This window comes from Diadema antillarum, unplaced genomic scaffold (genome assembly GCF_040938485.1).
Source record: "Diadema antillarum isolate AM-2024a unplaced genomic scaffold, OU_Dant_1.0 seq00000486_RagTag, whole genome shotgun sequence".
NCBI classification, from domain to species: Eukaryota; Metazoa; Echinodermata; class Echinoidea; order Diadematoida; family Diadematidae; genus Diadema; species Diadema antillarum.
This window is the reverse complement of record NW_027271449.1, coordinates 291,609-310,056: the sequence shown is the minus strand read 5'-3', so window position 1 is coordinate 310,056 and position 18,448 is coordinate 291,609. Positions and strand designations below refer to the sequence as shown.

At 43.1% G+C, this 18,448-nt stretch overlaps 1 protein-coding gene across 1 annotated transcript in view; it reads left to right on the top strand.

Annotated features, from left to right (window-relative positions):
* The window catches only part of LOC139733681 (delta(24)-sterol reductase-like), a 34,070-nt gene extending 16,468 nt beyond the window's left edge, over positions 1-17,602 (top strand). Inside the window, exons 3-8 of the mRNA XM_071644493.1 lie at positions 1,084-1,202; positions 1,664-1,930; positions 2,543-2,683; positions 12,184-12,381; positions 13,484-13,662; positions 16,226-17,602. Coding sequence (XP_071500594.1) covers positions 1,084-1,202; positions 1,664-1,930; positions 2,543-2,683; positions 12,184-12,381; positions 13,484-13,662; positions 16,226-16,379 — 1,058 coding nt within the window. The 3' untranslated portion in view covers positions 16,380-17,602. The remainder of the gene's footprint in view (positions 1-1,083; positions 1,203-1,663; positions 1,931-2,542; positions 2,684-12,183; positions 12,382-13,483; positions 13,663-16,225) is intronic.
* The last annotated feature ends 846 nt before the right edge of the window (positions 17,603-18,448 follow it).

Sequence of the window (18,448 nt, the reverse complement as noted above, 5' to 3'; positions counted from 1 at the left end):
TCCTTAGTCCAAGGTTACACCCAGTATTAAATTTCAAGTCATACATTTAGATACAGAAGAAACTGTCACTGCAGAGCACCATGCTGTGTAATTAGATTATATTGATAATGCTGCGGTATCATGTTGTAGTGTTTGATGCAGATACAGCTCCTTGTGTATTATTAGGGAGTTGTTTGCACAGTGTAGATTAGGAGAGACTTAAATGCATTCCTCATGAGGCTTCTGTCATGTCAGTGCACTGGAAATCGACAAGTTACAAAAGTTCACTGAACTTCTCACGAACTTTGGAGACCTGGTATTGATGTTTTTGTGAGGTTTGAGAGAAACTGGCAGAACCTCTTATCTAAAGTTTGCCTAAACTTTAGGCCCCCATAAAGATGTAATTCACCAAAACTTAAAAAAAAAGGAGAGAAAAAAAAGATGAAAGTACATATTTTCAAAAGATATTAGAAACCTGTACTGGTATGATTGATTTAGCTTCTGTCATGGAAAAGGCAGAAGACCTGTATGGAGCAGGAAAAGTATCACATGCAAGTGTAGTGGTAGGTGCCTTCTAGTAGCACACTTTAAAGGGATGGTTTAGTATTGATGGAGATGAGGATTGGGCTTTTAACTTTTTGTAAGATACCAAGAAACCAATTAAAGATAAAGAGGAATTCATAGTTTATTTGATGAAAATCAGTTTTGGAATGGCTGAGACATCCAAAAACAAAGTAAGCCAAAGCAATCGTATTTAGGAGGAAGGTCCCACCTTTTATTAGGATCGCCTTGTTTTGGATATCTCAGCCATTTCAAAACCAATTTTTATCAAATAAATGTTGAATTTCTCTTAGAATTACATGCTCTTTCACTTTCCATTTTTTAAGAGGTTTCTCATTTTCTCACAAAAAAAAATAAATTTAGAAACCTCTTGTTAGGTCTCAACCAAAACTGTACAATCCCTTTAATTCATCAGTCAGTTTGGAGGCTCTGACACCAATACTTTCCACCTCTTTGGATTGTTAACTTTCTTTGAAAAAAAAAAAAGTTTCCTCTCCGACTCTTACCTCGTCATTATTGGTTACTGTATCTTTCATTTGCAAGGTGGACTCATCATGGGTGTTGGTATTGAGAGCTCCTCCCACAAGTATGGCCTCTTTCAGCACGTCTGTGTGAGCTACGAACTGGTGCTGGCTGACGGGAGCGTGGTTCGCTGCTCCAAGGTAATCTTTGAACCTTTAGTATGGGGTGATGGGGCGGGTATCGTTGCTGCAAGAAACCCAAGTATTAAAAACACACAGAGGGAATCGAGAATGCACAGGACAACACTGTTTACCTCACTGTGACAGAGCAAGTGCTAAAGTTCATATTGTATAAACCTGAATACTTCCTGCATCTTGTGGAATGAATAATGAAATGCCTTTGCTGTAATATTCTAGTTTCAGCTTGAAGGAATTTAATCATAAATATTGCTGAGTGCTTATGCAGTCCTTCCTACTCTCAAGGATGTGAGGGTTCAGAGTTTAATCTGATTTCAGACTTTTTATTCTACTCAAATGCATTGTCGAAATATTCACAGCTTTTAGGCCCTTCAGACTTTTTCTTTTCATAAGTTTCAGATTTTTTCAGGCATTTTTCTGAAAGTACCCTCACACCCGTGTAATCTGTGACAAATTTGCTCCAGGATGAAAACCCTGATCTCTTCTATGCTGTACCATGGTCCTACGGCACCCTTGGCTTTCTGGTCTCTGCCGAGATCAAAATCGTGCCGGCCAAGCAGTTTGTCCGGCTCGAGTATAAACCAGTGCATTGCTTCGACGACATCTACAATGTCTTCGCTGAGGAATCCAGGCGTGGTGACGTCAACGAGTTCGTTGAGGGCCTAATGTATTCCAAGGATACAGCTGTGATCATGACTGGTAAACTGACTGATGATGCTGAACCAGACAAGGTGAGAACTTTCTTTTTGTATTCAATTCTTTTTTACTTGATGCTCTCTTTGCCTTCTGCAGACTACTGTATGAGCTGAAATTGTTGCAGTGGTTTAACGTTTTATTTTTGTGAATTTCACGAATCATCTTTCACTCAGGAATATAAAAAGCACAAGAAAACAACGATACAAATATATCTTTATGCGAAAATTGCAGCTCATACATTATGCTGTTCTGAATTCACTGCTGGGCATGAATACTTGAGGACTTATTACTGAAAAAACTTGGAATTATTCTAGTTAAAAAAACACTGGTGATCATGCAATAAACAAACAGCAGCAAAAACGGGAACTTGTTTCTTTGATCAATTTTTTCAATGCCATGGACCGTGTCAGTCAGTGTGTACATTCCGTTTCAATGTTTTCATGTTCTGCTCTGAAACTGACTCGAAAGCATCAGGATTGAGCTATTGAAAACTTGAAAAATATTGGGTAAGACACATACAAATATATTTTTAGGTCACATGTCTGGTTAGTTTGATATGTTATATATTTCCATATTTGTCTGGTTAGTTTGATATGTTATGTATTTCCATATGTGACTCATTACTTTTACTTCTCTTTGTTGTAAAGATTAACTCCATTGGGAACTTCTGGAAGCCCTGGTTTTTTAAGCATGTTGAGACCTTCCTGAAGACTGGTCCAGCCGTTGAGTACATCCCCCTGCGACATTACTACCATCGACACTCCAGGAGCATTTTCTGGGAGATCCAGGTGAGAAAATGCAGGCATTGGAGACATCAGGGGTCTGTTACAACAATTATTGCAAGTGACGGTAACTGCAGTTGTCCTAGCATAGCTAGCAACATAGAAAATACTTTCAGCTTTTAATATGACTTGTTGTCCAACTGTTACACTGTACCATGATAAATGCCAATATTCTATGTAGTAAACTTGCTACAGTTGCACATGCATATTTCTGAAACAGGCCCTGAAACCCTACCTGGACTCATTTGATGAATAATTAACCCATTGAAGATGGACTGATTTTCCTGTAACACACTGTCTCCAGAACAGGTGTGCTGGATTTAAAGTGCCAATGATTAGTGAAGCAGTGATGATATTTATAAATTATGAAATACAGATAAATTGCATAAAATAAAGAGAGGTTTCAATTCACTAAATAAATACCAATTTTGAGGTACCATATACACTTTTAATATTTAATGAAGTCGCGCTTAATTAAATAATCTCCTAAGCCAAATGACTCAAGTTCACAGGCTATTCCAATCAGTGCTATTTAGTGTCTATTATCCATCTTCCTTCATGCTGTTAGCAGTGTGCAGTGTGGTTGTGCAGAAGCTATTTCACATTGTCAGCAACGTCTTGAAAGCTGGAGGCTAGAAATGTGGACAAAATTGACAGGAATCATCAATGAGGGAGGGGAGAGGATCATAGTTTGTACAAATGGTTGTGGCGCCCCCAGGGGTCTGCTAGGGTGAAGCCCAAATAACCAAACTAATACAAAAAGTGTATGAGGGTGTTGCCCAATGGACCTGAAGCAATTGATCCCTAGTTCTAAAAATTTTAAAGACAGCCAATCCCTTATGCATGCAAATTTTTGAAAAAAAAAACACTTAGGTATTGAAGAAAACACTATTTGGAAACCTGTAAATTTTGAACTCAAGAGGGTCTTTATTTGTTTAGTTAAATTGACCGTTAAGATTTGAATAATTTTTGCGAACTTCGCAAAAATGACAAATCTAAATACTAGTCTAGTTTTGCAGACCTGTGTGATGCACTTAGTTGTACATGTAGTTCATGTAAGTGGTGTGTTGTTATTTGCCATTGATAACAAAGTAAGAGAAGCTAGTGAATTCTTCTTTTCTGACAGCTTTAGCATGCATATCTGTTGTTCGAAGTATAAGTATCATATTACAACCACAGGAGGATTAATGTATGCAGCTGTGCCTAGTACACAGAATACGTTACGGTGAGCGTTTGGTGCATTATTTGAATTTTAACGGCTAACAACCTTCAAATATCACAGAAATGTTATAGATTTACAATAGTCTTGTCATTCTGGTGGAATATATCATGTTCTGTGCTATTTGGGAAGGAATGCAAAAGGGAAGGGCCATCTTTAAAATAGATCTGAAATAATTTGCCTCAGGTGGAGTGTATTGCACAGGTGAACGCAATCTGGAAGTCTTTTTGTTTCTTTGTGAGGATCCTTTTTCTTTACAGCATTATTTTGCCTTTCAAGAGAGCATGGCAGAAAAGATCAATGTTTTGTGTCATTGTTTCCTTGGATTTGACTATAACTGAGCCCATGGAGACTACAAACAGAAAAGAAATCAACAACAATGAAACCATATTAACAAAATCTCTCTTGAAAATACAGAGAATTCTAGTTTAAAAGATCAGGACTATATCCTTGTTAACCTGTTGAGGACAGGCTACTTTTGCTACAACATGCATTTCCCATAGATAACTTGCTCGAGTATACTCGGGACTCGTCCTCAACGGGATAATGAAACATTCCTTCCCCTTTATTGTGTTTGTGTATGGGTGTGTGTGTGTGTGTGTATGGGGGGGGGGGGGTAATGGCACAGAATATCTCATCCTTGGATGATGAAATGTAATTAGGAAAGGTAATCATAGCCTAGGTTATTGTCGTGTGTTCTCTTCACATTGCTTTATGACAGCGAGAACACTCTGTAGTGAGCAATGTCCCCCTTGCCAGCCACAAGGCCATGAAGTGAACATTAATTGTGGTATGTAAACTAGTCATTTTGCTGTTGTGCGGAAAGAACAGCTGTCGGAAGGACAGACAAGACATGTTGCTGCAGCTGATAAAGTGTGGTCAGTGCAGTGGACAGTACAGCAGAAGGTCAAGCACTGGAGAGATTCCAAAGACCCTATTAGATGAATTACATCACTTCATGGGCAGTCATGTGACCCTTTGTTGCAAAACCAACAAAAAGTGGCCAGACATGGATTTTTAGACACGGGTAGATTCTAAAAGGGCACACTTTAAGCTTTAAAATGATGTGTAGCTCAATTCAAATGGACTCTCCTATTAAAACCTACCTAGATACTGGAAAGAATGCACACACTCTGGACAAGTGTGTACCGAGGAAGAGGCCTCTATAGTATTGGGTCCATTCATGCGCTTAATCTCACCAAGCCGTGCTAGCTGTGCGATGAAAAGGACAAAAGGCAAGACGTGAAATGCCATAGCAACAACAATGAAGGGATTATAGATTAAAGCTGATATTAAGCATGCTCTATCAACAATCTATCCAGGACAAATACCAACTGTCAAAGCAGTAGCATCATCTGTTCAGCAATAATTTATTAGAGTTGAAATTGAAGAATGTAATGTATTTTTAGAAATAAAAGAGGCCTGTAAGACAAACCAAATCACACTATATTTTACAAGGGAAAAAAAGGTGGTCTACAAAAACTGCTAAAAATTTGCCATTTGTTTTAATGATCCCAAACTTTAGAATTATGTAGGAGAATTGCTCTTTCAGAAAATGTGAAATACTCATCTAGATGATTGACTAGGTTGACCTTACGATGTATCACATATTTTTTATTCCTCATGTAAAATCAGGACGTACAACTTTTTGTTGCTTTTGTGATGCACAATCACATATTATCATCAGCCCTATCTTCCCAGACTGGAAGATACTACAGCATTCATTCGCAGTAGACGGTTCGTGAGATATTTTCAAATCCTGTACATTCTTCTACATACACACATACACACACCATTATTTCTACATGTACAGTGTACTACTGTTGTGTTATCGGCTGACAAAGAAGACAATACAACTCGTTCAAAATGTGCAGAGAAAATCAAGGCAATATTTTTGTGGGTTTTAGAATTTGTGCTAGCCAAAAATAGCATGAAAGGCGTGGAAATGAATGTACAGTGAATATTTGTCATTTACTGTTCCTTGTATTCCTAAAGACAATAAATCATATGTTGAAACAAGCATATCACATGCATCAGTTACAGGTATTTATGCAGCGTGCAGAATTAGTGCCAGTTATTCTACTCATGTAGATGTTTGATGCATTCATGAATGGACATGGATATAATTGCACAAAGGATCAAGCTGTGGTTTTGTAGAAATCATGTTTCTGTTATTTCTCAAATTAGCACATGCAGACCCAACCTGTCCCATGAAAGCTATTCCCGTGTACACATTACAGCATGCTGATCCAGTTTGTACACTGTATGTAACAATTGCCTTTAAAGTCAACTTCTGTTGACTTAAAGGGAGAAATTTACCCCATGTAACCTCAGTTCATTCAGAAATAGTAGAAGAACAACTAGTGAAGTTTGAGAGAAATCAGAGAATAGCACAATTCTTTATGCTTCTTGCCTTTAATTTTTTTGTTTACTTCTTTTGACGGCAGGGGGAATGATATTGCCCTCAACATGTGTCAGTAATTTTTTTATGACTTAGGCCCTATATGATACAGAACTTTTTGGCCAAAATTGATTTACAAGACAGTTGTATATTATCAATACTTGGTCTATTTCATATGCTATTCTAATGTATACATTGGGCAAGCAGAATTATATGTTATGCAATATGTACCTTTGAACTATGATGAATTTGTCAATTTGTAATATGTAATTGTAATTTTTTGTCTTGTTCACTATGTGGACTACATGTAAAAAAACCAGTGAAAAGAGAATTTCCTTTATGGACAATAAAGCAATTCATTCATTCATTCATTCATTCATTCATAAGTTGAATGAATTTGTACTTGTCTCATAAAATGAAATTTTGTGGAACTCTCTTCTTACTTTCTAGATAATAACCCTTAGGTATTTCGATGGCTGTTGTCAGGCGGTTGCATCAAACGAATGACGACAACATCTGGAACATCAAACACAAACATATGTACAGAGTTACTGGAGTTATTGTCTATCTCCCCCCTAAGTCGCTGTCCAACTGGGAAGTGCGACAGGGGCTGTATTGGATGAAAGTTTATTTCACATAGTCCTTGATCCATTCAGGTGGTCTCTTGACACGCGTGGATCGTCGCGGGTTTGGAGTGTCAGCCATTGGTGGGTCGCCTGCGGTTGGCTGTGGCAGGCGGGGTCCCGTGGCAGGTAGTGCAGCTGGAGTTTGGGCTGCTGGTGGTTCCATTGGTGACTCGGCAGCGGGTAGCGTGGGCTGAGGCGGAACATCAGGGGTTGGGCGTGTGGCTGGGACAACTGGTTGATCGCGGTTTACCTCCATCGTGAGCTTGTGGTGGGTGGGTTTGATCCATTGCTTCTCCAATGGAATTGCAGGAGGTCGAGGGGTTAGTCGCACCAAGTCGTCGACTATGGATCGACGAGGCTCTTGATGGAATATGGGTACGTATTTCCGCAGGAATTTCCTGTTTTTCAATGTCAGGCGGCCTGAGCCATCGATGCGCACAAGGTACTGGTCATATTGTCGCACTTCTTTCACAAGACCCGTCTTATCCCACTTCCGGGGGTACAAGCCAATTTGATTCTGGATGCGCACCATGTCACCTACTTTGAGTGGTGGGAGCTTGCGAGTGTGTTCGGACCAGCGCTCTGCCTGAAGCATGTGGCGGTTACGTAAGGCTGCCTCCCTGGCAGTAAGTGTGTCGCGCCAGGTCGGATGTGGTGTATACCGGCCAGGATGAATTGGTACGAAATCCCTGATTGGGCGGCCAAAGACACATTGAGCTGGTGACACTTTTGTGGTCGGGTCTGGTGTGTTGCGGTATTGCAGTATTGCTCGCTGGAAGGAGTTAGTGTCTAGCGTACCGCCTTGTCCCGTGTTGTCTGCAATGATACGCTTGACAGTCTTAACACCCACCTCAGCACGACAGTTGCCATGGGGGAAGGCAACGGATGAGAGCCGGTGGTGTACGCCCCATCGGCGGAGGAAGTCGCGAGTCATGGCTGCTGTAAATTCAGGACCACCATCTGACGTGATCTCATCGGCGATGCCATAAGTTGCAAAGATACGTCGCAGGCAAGCGATGAGGCCGGCAGCTCCATTTGCGGCACTTTCAACGATGGGCCAGTTGGAGTATCTGTCGACAACCACAAGGTAGTTGCTGCCTTTGTACTGGAAGTAATCGGCACATATGCACTGAAAGGGGTAGGCTGGTTCAAGGCATGGCATTGGTGGGGCACTAGGTTGTGATGGTGCCATGCGATTACAATGGCTGCAACGGGCCCTGGCGTTGTTGATGGCGTGTGTGATACCTGGCCAGAAGACCGAGGACTCTGCTCTTGCAGTCATCATGGAGGTGCCTTGATGGGCAGAGTGGAGTGCCCGAATGCAGTCGTCGCGTAACGTTGGTGGGATAACAACCCGGTCTTTGTACATGATAACCCCATCGAGGGTGTAAAGGTGGTCACAGAATTGGTAGTATGGGCGAAGGGGTTCAGGCCATCCATGTCGTGTTCGGGGCAAGTCTCCGTACTCGAGCATGTTGGTGAGGCGGGCCAAGTCTTGGTCGCTTGTGGTTGCTAATTTCACGCGATCCCAGGTTATCGACTGTAGGCCCTCGAGGGATGCAGATGCAGAAGCTTCAAGCAAGATGTCAATGTCGCACTGCATGGGAGCGTTGTCTCGTAGCTGTGCCATGAAGTCTGTGGGCCCAGGTGTGCATGAAGCAGAGCCTATGTCATCCTCGAGTGGGTATTTGGCCGGGTTGGGATCACCTGTAGGATGGCGAGACATGCAGTCAGAGGCCCGGTTCCTTGCACCTTGGATGTGAATCACTCGGAAGCTGTAGCGTAGCGTCTTCTCCTTGAGGTTACGGAGGCGTGGGTTGCTTATCTCATCGAGGGCACGGGTCGCAAAGATGCCAAGGAGCGGCTTGTGGTCAACTGCGACAATGAGGTCCTTGCATCCAAGGACAAAGTATCGTGCACGGTCGAGGGCATCTGCCACGGCGAGGGCCTCCGCTTCAATGGGTGCGTAGCGTGATTCGGCTGGATGTGTGAATCGGCTGCCGACTAGAACAATCTTCCACCCTTCGCGACAACAAAATGGCTTGGCTGTGCCATCTGCATGACATTGGCAGTGTTTCTGCAGTAGCCAAAAGCCAATGCCAGTTTTTGACCAGTCCGTGACGAGGCATGTGGGTTTTGATTTATCAAAGATCTTGACGCCATTGTGTATCTCATTGATGATCCTCTGTTTTGACTCACAAAAGAGCTTGTCTAGCGTTTCATCCCAATGGAAGGTCTGTCCTGGCTTGAGGAGATTGCGGAATGGGGTCATGGTATCCGCCATTGAGAATGCATATGCAACTTGATTCATGAGGCCAAACCACGACCTGACGTCTGTGGTCGATTGAGGGGTAGGAAAGTCGCGAATGGCCTGCAAATACCGTTGGCTTGGGCGTACGTCGTGACTGGTGATCTCAAATCCCGCGAACTCAACTGTGTCTGCTGCGAAGACGAATTTGTCGGGGTTGAGAGTGATGCCTTTGTTGCCACAAGTTTCAAGCCATTCCGTGGTTTGGTGAAAACTGGTTTCAAGCGAATGTGACCACAGGAGGGTATCGTCGATGCACTTCACTTTGTCTGGGATGTGCGAGACTACCTCATCAAACTGGCGGGTGTAGCTGTCGCCAGAAGCAACGTAGCCTTGTGGGCATACCCGGTAGCGGTAGCGTCCCCATGGCGTTATGAATGTAGTCAGGTGGCGGTCGTCCTCGTGAAGTGGGACACTATGGTATCCATTCCAGGCATCACAGACCGTCTTAGTGGTGTTGTGTGGGACGGATCGCGCAAGATGGAATGGTGATGGAGTGTGATGCGTCTCCCTAACAGCATTGGTGTTTAGTGCCTGCATGTCAACAGTGCGGCGGGGGGTTCCATTTTTCTTGGCACATATGACCATTCGGTGGCAATATGTTACAGGTGTGCCCACGGGGACTGGCTCGATAACACCAAGGCTGACATCTCTATCCAGACCCGCCTTGACTTCGTCTTGCCAATGAATGGGGACTGGGATGGGGGTATGGTGTGCCACTGGTGTAGCCTCTGGGTCGATCATCAAGCGCATGGGGGGGCCATCCATCATCGGGAGTGGTGTGTGCGTGCAGGTGTTGAACGTTGATGAGGCATAGTAATCCAAGAGCCACTGTTGGAGACGTTCTCTGTTGTCGCTGGTGACTGGAAATGGAGGTGCAGTGGGACGTGGAGGCGGCTTGCTGCGAGGTGGACAATCACAATGTCTTGTTTCATGGGTGAAGTCGCCAGTTGTTGAGCACTCGCCGACCGTGGGAAAGGTAGCAGGAATTAGCTTGAGGGCTATGCACGCTTCGCGACTGAGGAAGAGTTTGTCAGATTGGTCAGTGATGTACACCATCTGCTTGGTCATGAGGGTGTCCCCTTCTGGTGAGCAACCTGTGAAACGTACCAAGGTGGCTCCAATGATGTTGATGCCTTTGTTATTGGCAGCACGCATCGACATTTTGACGGGGAGTAGGTCACTTCTTCGTAAGCCCAGTTGTGGCAGTATCTGCACTCCTCCTAAGCAACTCTGGCATCCTGTATCGGCCGTGCTGTCGATGGGGGTGGGCTGAGTGTCACTCGCTAGAGGAAAGCCAAGTGCTTCATAGTCCTCGCGGTGGACGCTAGCCGTTAGGGTGACGATCGGTTGAGGCATGGACGAGTGTTTGAGCCAAGCATTTGAGAGTTGATCGTGTACGTGGTGGTCCAGGGTGATGGCTGCACTGGTGTTGTGGTTGGAATTAGCATGGGTCTGGTTGTAGGGGAGGTCGCTGATCCCACAGAGTTGGCCAAACTCAGCGTCCTCCTGCGAGGCGGAGGCTGTAGTGTTGCGTCGTCCGCCTTTGCATACAGAGCTGAAGTGGTTCCGGACGTTGCACTTCCCACATGTCTGGCCGTAGGCGGGGCATTCTTTGCTGCGGATACGAGCAGATGCCTTGGTGCCGTGGCCATGTTTGCCACAGTACATGCATGTATCACTGGGGTCGGGGGGTTGGCCAGCCTGAGCTTGTGGTTTCTGTGCGCGGTCTTTGACTGATCCCAGTTGCTGCCGTCTGTACGTACTGCTTGCTGCTGCGGAGTACTGGGGGCAAGCTAGACGGGGCGCTGAGCGTTTGCTGGACTCTTTCTTTTCAACAAACTGCAGGACTTCTTCAAGTGAGGGAGACTGATTCGTGTCACCAAGGAGTTCGAGTTGGATATCCTTGTCTGCGAGGCCTTGACTTACGATGTCACGTATCATGGGTTCAGTGTAGTCCACGTCAGTGCCACAATTTGGGCACTGTATGGTGTATTGGCAAGTGTCTGCCTGGCCACGGACCCGAGCGCTGAAGGCGCGAACCGGTTCATCATGATCTTGTCGCATCGTGTGAAGCTCAGCACGAGTCACCATTGGATTCTCTGCCCTGATCGCTAGTTTTTTCATGAGCATTAGAACATCAGCTTTACTTTTGTTGGTGAGTGAGCCCCCAGCAGTGCGGGTCAGGTCCCGACGCAGCTTTTCGTCACAGCATTTGAGCAGTTGAAGTATGAGAGATTTCCCAGTTATCCCGGTTGCTTCTTCATAGTCAGCCCAACGGGTGAGGAAGTAATTCCAGTCCTCAGACGTACTTTCTGCGACTAGCATAGGTCGGTGGACTTTCTCAACCTTGGCTGTGATGTGGGGAGGTTGTGCTCGGTTTTTGCATGGGCAAGACCATGTATTTTCAAGAGTTCTAGGGCGAGCTGTGCGTCCACATCACCTGTGTTGTAGGTGCATTCTGGAAAGGGACAGTTAATTGCGGGCATCTTGCTTGTTACCGAGATATACTGATCCAAGTTCGATAAGGCGGCTGGCAGACTATGTTGTCGTCATAGATAATAACCCTTAGGTATTTCGATGGCTGTTGTCAGGCGGTTGCATCAAACGAATGACGACAACATCTGGATCATCAAACACAAACATATGTACAGAGTTACTGGAGTTATTGTCTACTTTCTTTGTAGTGTACCACTATTGTGACATCACAAACTGTTGAAGCCATCTTTCAATATCCAGTGATGATTGCACATGAATCTAACCCAAACTTTACAAATTCATAACTTTTGAATGGATTGTCTGATGTTCCTCAAACTTCACTTAAGTAATGTGATCTACTATTAAATATTTCTGCATTTATGCAAGCCACATCTGTACATGTGTTGAGTGAATTCCCATTCAAATGGTGATTATAAAATATCTTATCGTTATTTCCCGCACCTTGTTCTGCAGGACATTGTTCCATTCGGCAACCACCCCATCTTCCGCTACCTCCTGGGCTGGTTGACCCCACCCAAGGTTTCCTTGCTCAAGCTCACCCAGGGAGAGGTCATTCGGGAGCTCTACGAGAAGAAGCATGTGGTGCAGGACATGCTGGTCCCTCTCAAGGATATGAAGAGCTCCCTCGAGTGTTTCCACAAGGAGATGGAGGTGAGCCCCCTGGCCGTCCTTTCCCAGTGCCATCGTACAGCTTATTTGTAGCAGCAGTGATAGCGAGATGATTGACAGGTGATAGCGAGATGATTGACAATTGACAGGTCTTGAAATCATAGAAATCATAAAAGCTCTGAACCGTCTTTTGAATTCCAATTTCATTTTTGTAGCATGTAGGCTGGAAGCTGTGATCATTTGTGTTTTTATTTTCTGTGTTATTCGTAGGTTTGACAACAGACCCAGGACACTTTTGTCCTTTTATTTTGTTTTTCTGTTGTTTGCATTGCATAAGTAATAATTTAGCTTTCAGAGATAAAGACAGCCTTTTGGAAGAAATATATGTTTAAAACATCTCTGTGGTCACTATTGTGCAAATGTGGCCAATCAAGTAGAATTCTATTTCTGAAGACAATCAACATAACTGTGTACATGATTTTCAGACATGCACTTTCATGGAGCTTTTTAAATTGATTTTATGCTAACTTCAGCCGTTGTGTGCAAATTCAGTGTAGAAGTAACCTAGAATTTTAGTGAGTTTTTGTCAGAGGGAAGAATTCTGGAAATTATGTCGGGGGAAACAAGTCTTTCAATGAATTTCTGCAGCTGAGCACAAAACATATCAGTTCATCTAGTGTGAGGAGTTGTGGCTGAGTGGATAAGAGCGCTCGTCTCTGAATCACACAAGCATGGCATGGGTTCGAGATTTTGAGCCCAAGCCAAGCCTGACATGTTTGCCCTTCAACAGGGTGCGCTTTATCCACATTTCTCCTCTCCACCTAGTAGTATAAATGTGTACCCGTTAGGATGAGCAAGCTTATGTTGGTTGATCAGCATGTGCACGCCTGTGAAAGGCTCTGTGACTGACTGGAATGCTCCCCAGGGAGTGGAGAGTGAGTACTGTTAGTGCTGGTTGGAAATAATGTATCCAGTGACCGGGGTAATGATAGTCTGTAAAGCGCATTGAGATATTTAACAAGTGTGAAATGCGCTACATAAAAACTAGCTATTATACTCATAACTATTATTATTATCTACATGCATTGGTTTTCCTCCTGTCATGATGGTCATCCCTTTCTCTCTCCTCTAAAAAACAATTCAGCTGTATCCCCTGTGGCTGTGTCCATTTGACCTGCCCTCCTTTCCGGGCATGGTTCATCCCCATGGTGACCAGGATGAACTGTACGTGGACATCGGTGCCTACGGCAACCCCAAGAACCCCGCTTACCATCACAGCAACACGACTCGGCGCGTGGAGGAGCACGTGCGGAAAGTCAACGGGTAAGAAAAAGAGATGCAAGAGTAACTGCAGACTGAAAGTCAATTGCTGACATGTTGTGAGCATACCCATCTAACTGAGCAGAGCGTAGATGAGTGGTAACACACTGACACATGATAATGCTTTAGTTTGGTAACAAGAGAAATTAAAAAATGAACAGGTGATGGTTATAATGATAATATATCAATGATGATAATCACAATGATGATGATAATGATTGTAATAAATAAAATGAGCAAACACACACACACACTCACATTCGCACACTGGTACAGCAGGATGGTCTTCCTGTAATACAGACATCTTGTAAGGATAAATCTAGAGGTACAAGAAAACAACAAATGAAAGAAAGATATTCAGAGGGGTGAAGGTTCAGATGCAAGTTTCTTCACTTTTTGTCCCTCTATAAATTTAATTTGTGAAGATCGCAACTGCTGATCTGTAAATTAACAAACATGTCGGAAAAAAGGAACCAGCGGGACCCGAACCTGTCATCTACTGCTTTCTGGGCAGCGACACTGCCACCAGGCTGTCCCTGGTTGCCGGCAGTGACACGATGAACATGGAACAAATACCCAAGCTCCGAAATTCCGACAGTTGTGATCTTAACAAATTTAATTTGTAGAGGGAGACAAAGTGAAGAAACTCGCATCTGAGGAAAACAACAACTTTATATAGGGGAATCGCCGCAGTTGGTCCTTTAATCTCCTTTTAGCCTTTACTTTCTAAAAACTAACAGGACTGTAATGCCTCAGAGATGGCCACAGAAATACCCCCCCCCCCAAAAAAAAAAAAAAAAGTTTCAGGCTAAAAGAGGATACCTTACGTATTTGTCTAGCCAGCCACTGAGAGGTGTGGTAGACTTTGATGTAGCAGGCATACATGTATGAGATCACGGACATTAGCCCTAATGTTTCTTCTGGCTGGATAAGTTGGTATGCATGAGTACAAAGTGTAAGTGCCTTCTGTAGGCACAATTATGCCAAGAAAATTATATTGAACCACATACTGACTACTTTTAATCACTTTTAATTAGCTTTTCAATGTTGTTGGTTTTTTTTTTTAATCTTGAGGCGTGACAGTAAATATCCTGTGAATTGGTGAGGAGGAAACAAATCAATGTAATTTTGGGTGTGTGCGTATCTTAATAAAGAAATAGTCATTGGTCAAGAGGATTTTGATGAAATTGTGAATTACAGGATGATAACAGGATACACAAACCTAATAAAAGAAAAAACAAAAACAAAAACAAAAAAGCAAAGCAAGAACAAGAACAAGAAAATCTAACAATAACTTTAGAAGCACTCTGAGAGCGCAGACCTCCGCCAAGCATGCAGCTTATTTCCACCACTTATCTTGTTCTTCCATAGAGATATCAGTGATTTCCACCCATACGTACTTATAGCATTGTGTGCTGAAAGTCGCCTGACTTCCCAATATAGAAGCCTTTGTTACGTCATAAACCCTCAGCTGCGTGGCGCGCCTGCCCCTAGCAGAAACTAGAGCAAGCACTTTAGTGCGCGCATGCAAACCTCAAATGCGCGCAGCCTGAACTCCCAAGTTCATTGACCCTACCAGCCAAAATATCAAAAATCCTTCATAAATTCCCCCAAAATTCTCAGATCACTACCAAATGTTATCGTTTGTTACTTGTGTCATTCTAAACCTTTCCTGCAAGTTTCATCCCAATCCATTAAGTACTTTTTGAGTTATTTTGCACACGGACAAACTAAACAACTAACTAACGAACACACAAACAAACAACCAAACCAGTGGTAACGAAAACATAACCTCCTCCCTTGGCGGAGGTAATGATGCTTTTGTGTGGGCCCAAGCAAATATTCTTGAAAACATGCAACACAAAGCTTACACAAAGCTTACACTGGTCAAATCTTAAGTAGTTTGTTAGGAAGAAAGATAGAATGTATCAGCATGATTAAGATGCAATTTAAAGTCACATTAAACTTGTCTAATGTCCAGATGACCCCAATATTGACAGACCTACTTTGTAGTTGTGAAGGGCAATGAGTGTTTCACAGATAGAGGGGCTAACATTAGGCAGTATGCCAACAGATGTTTACCTGCTACTCTTAGACACAAGTACCTGTAGGAAGTTATCACTGTGCTTGTCATGATTTGTGTTACATGTGTCAACAGAGAAAACCAACACACATGCACACATATTGAAGGTGAACTTGTTGCCCAGAACATATTCCGTCAGAAAAGTCTACCTGGCCTGGCAGGTATTCAAAATGAGACCTAGGTGGCTTTAAGCTCTTTTGAATTGAATAAATTTTATACTTTTGTTTCTACAATAACTTAACTCCACTGGTTTTTCTTCTTCACTTTGTCAGTACAGCTGTAGTATCAAACATTCTCTTGCTGACAGCTGTCACTCCTATAATTCCTGCTACTGGCCCTCTCTTATCCAATGATAAAGTGATTTTTAACAAAGTTTTGTATGTATTTATATATATTTTTGTTTCACATTTTTCGTAATTGTATTGGAAAGAATGTGATATTGGAAATAAAATGTGATTTGAATGTGAATTGCTATCTGGACAGATTTCAGATGCTCTACGCCGACAGCTACATGACGCGTGAGGAATTCCGTGAGATGTTTGACCACTCCCTCTACGACAAGTTGCGCAAGGAGCTGGACTGTAAGAGGGCGTTTCCGGAGGTCTACGACAAGATCAACAAGTCTGCCCGCCACTGAGCTTGGACACCCTAGTAGAGAGATGCAGAAATTCCTTTAACTCCATGACATGCTGTAAATGTTCAGAATCGTGGCACAGGTTATTGTTTTGTTTTGGACATGCCCTTGTAGGACTAAGAATTCTAATGTCATTTTGACATAAAAACAGAATACAGTTCGACCTCAATTATCCAGCCTCCTTTTATCCGGAAATCTCTATTATCTGGACACGTTCACGCAGTGAAGGACTTTTTTTTTTCATCCAAAAATTGAGAAAAAACAGTGACTCTAAACTCAATTAAAATTTCTACAAATCTCACACGATTTACTTACATTATTTCCGACAGAACTAACATAAAGATATACTTTATTTTTGTGAAGAAGGGACTACAATTTTGCGCAGGCTAGCATAGATTACACCACCATTGCGAGGTACGCTACCTGTCTAGCTGCCAGTGCACTGGGATGGCAGCTTGGACGGCCGCTATATACATCAACATTGTGTCTCCCATATCCAGCCATTTCGCTTATCTGGATGAGCACTGGTCCCGACATGGCCGGATACTCGAGGTCGAACTGTATAAGAATTTTAAGCATCCACTGAATGTACTTGAGAAATATTTTACAACCTTGACCATGCCAAAGTAAATTTTTGATTCATAATATTTTAGGGAGAGGGATTTTGAATGTTCATTAAAAACTGAATGGTGCCAGCAGCAGTGATATCCTGACCTTGAAATGCATGCTGCTTAGTGAGTATGACTGAAGTATTTCGTCGCTGCAGTGACAAGACCTTGTATCTCAAATTTTGGTGAAAATTACTTTCCTGTATTAATGGTCAGATAATCAGTTCAGTGATGTCCTGTCCAATTCCTAGCTGTCTTACCCCCAAAATGAAGCCACCACATCTTCTCGAAGAAAGGCTATCCCATTCAGTATAGTGCTTTGGCTGCCATGTAGTTGTTTTTTTGCTCTTCTGAACATTTGACATTAAACCGTTTTGTAGATACGAGGTCTTGCCACCCCAGCGACGAGGTTTCCTTCAGGGGGGGTAGAGGGGTTACTTATGCTAACAGCGCCTGTATGACGCTGCTGCAGTGTGACTTGAGTCAAATTATCAGTCGGGTAGTTGTGGGTAGTACCAGCATATTGAATCCATGGGAGAAATCTCTAAATGTTATTGGACATGAGTTGGCAGCATTTGACAGACGAAGCAAGGCCAGTTAATACACACAGCTTTTACCTCAGAGGTATTTCTCGTCATAACCCATTGCTCCATCTTAATGATATTGCATGCATATCGTAGATTAATCTCGTGGGCTTCACCTCGTGAATATTGTACAAGCTAAAATTTTTACTTACAGATATTTTAACAAATGAGGAGCTCACAGACATATTCGATTATGTAGTTTTTGAGAATTGACACCGAGGCTGTTGTAAATGCACTATTACCCTAGTGCATGGCAACATATTTGCATGTTGGAAATGCGCAGTCCAACTGTGATTCACAAAATTCATAAAAATGACAGCTTACAAAGTAGCCGATGCTAAGGAGTTGCTTGCAAGCCTCAGTGTTCCCTCGTGTACCTTGCTTTCTTGAAAGCAGGGTGCTCATATATGAGCTTGTTAGACTCACTACACAAAACACTGCTGGTGCAATCAGTGCAATCAGTGTAATGAGACCTCAGACACAGACACACATGGAATGGTCGTGTGGCAAGTCACACACTGATGGTGCTTTCCTGTGTAAACTCTTCACTGTACTTTTGTGCTTCCCTGTGCAGCCTTTTCTTGTCTTGGTTTGCCACCATTCTCACTGAATTTAGATCGGGACTTTTTTCTACAATGTAGCTTGCACAATATGCAAAGGCAGGCTTGATTTGTGAGGAAGCGTCCATATGCAGAACTAGAGTGTGTGTGTATGTAAGAGATATGATGACATTTTTATATCAGTGCAAGTCACCAGTTCTTTCCCTGGCTTCCAATTCTTTTTTATGTTTTATGCATTGAAGTGCTTGGGGCTATGCCCTGCATGCTGAACATGCGTAGGAGAGTATGCCTGCGGATCAATATCAAAGTGATGTAGGGGG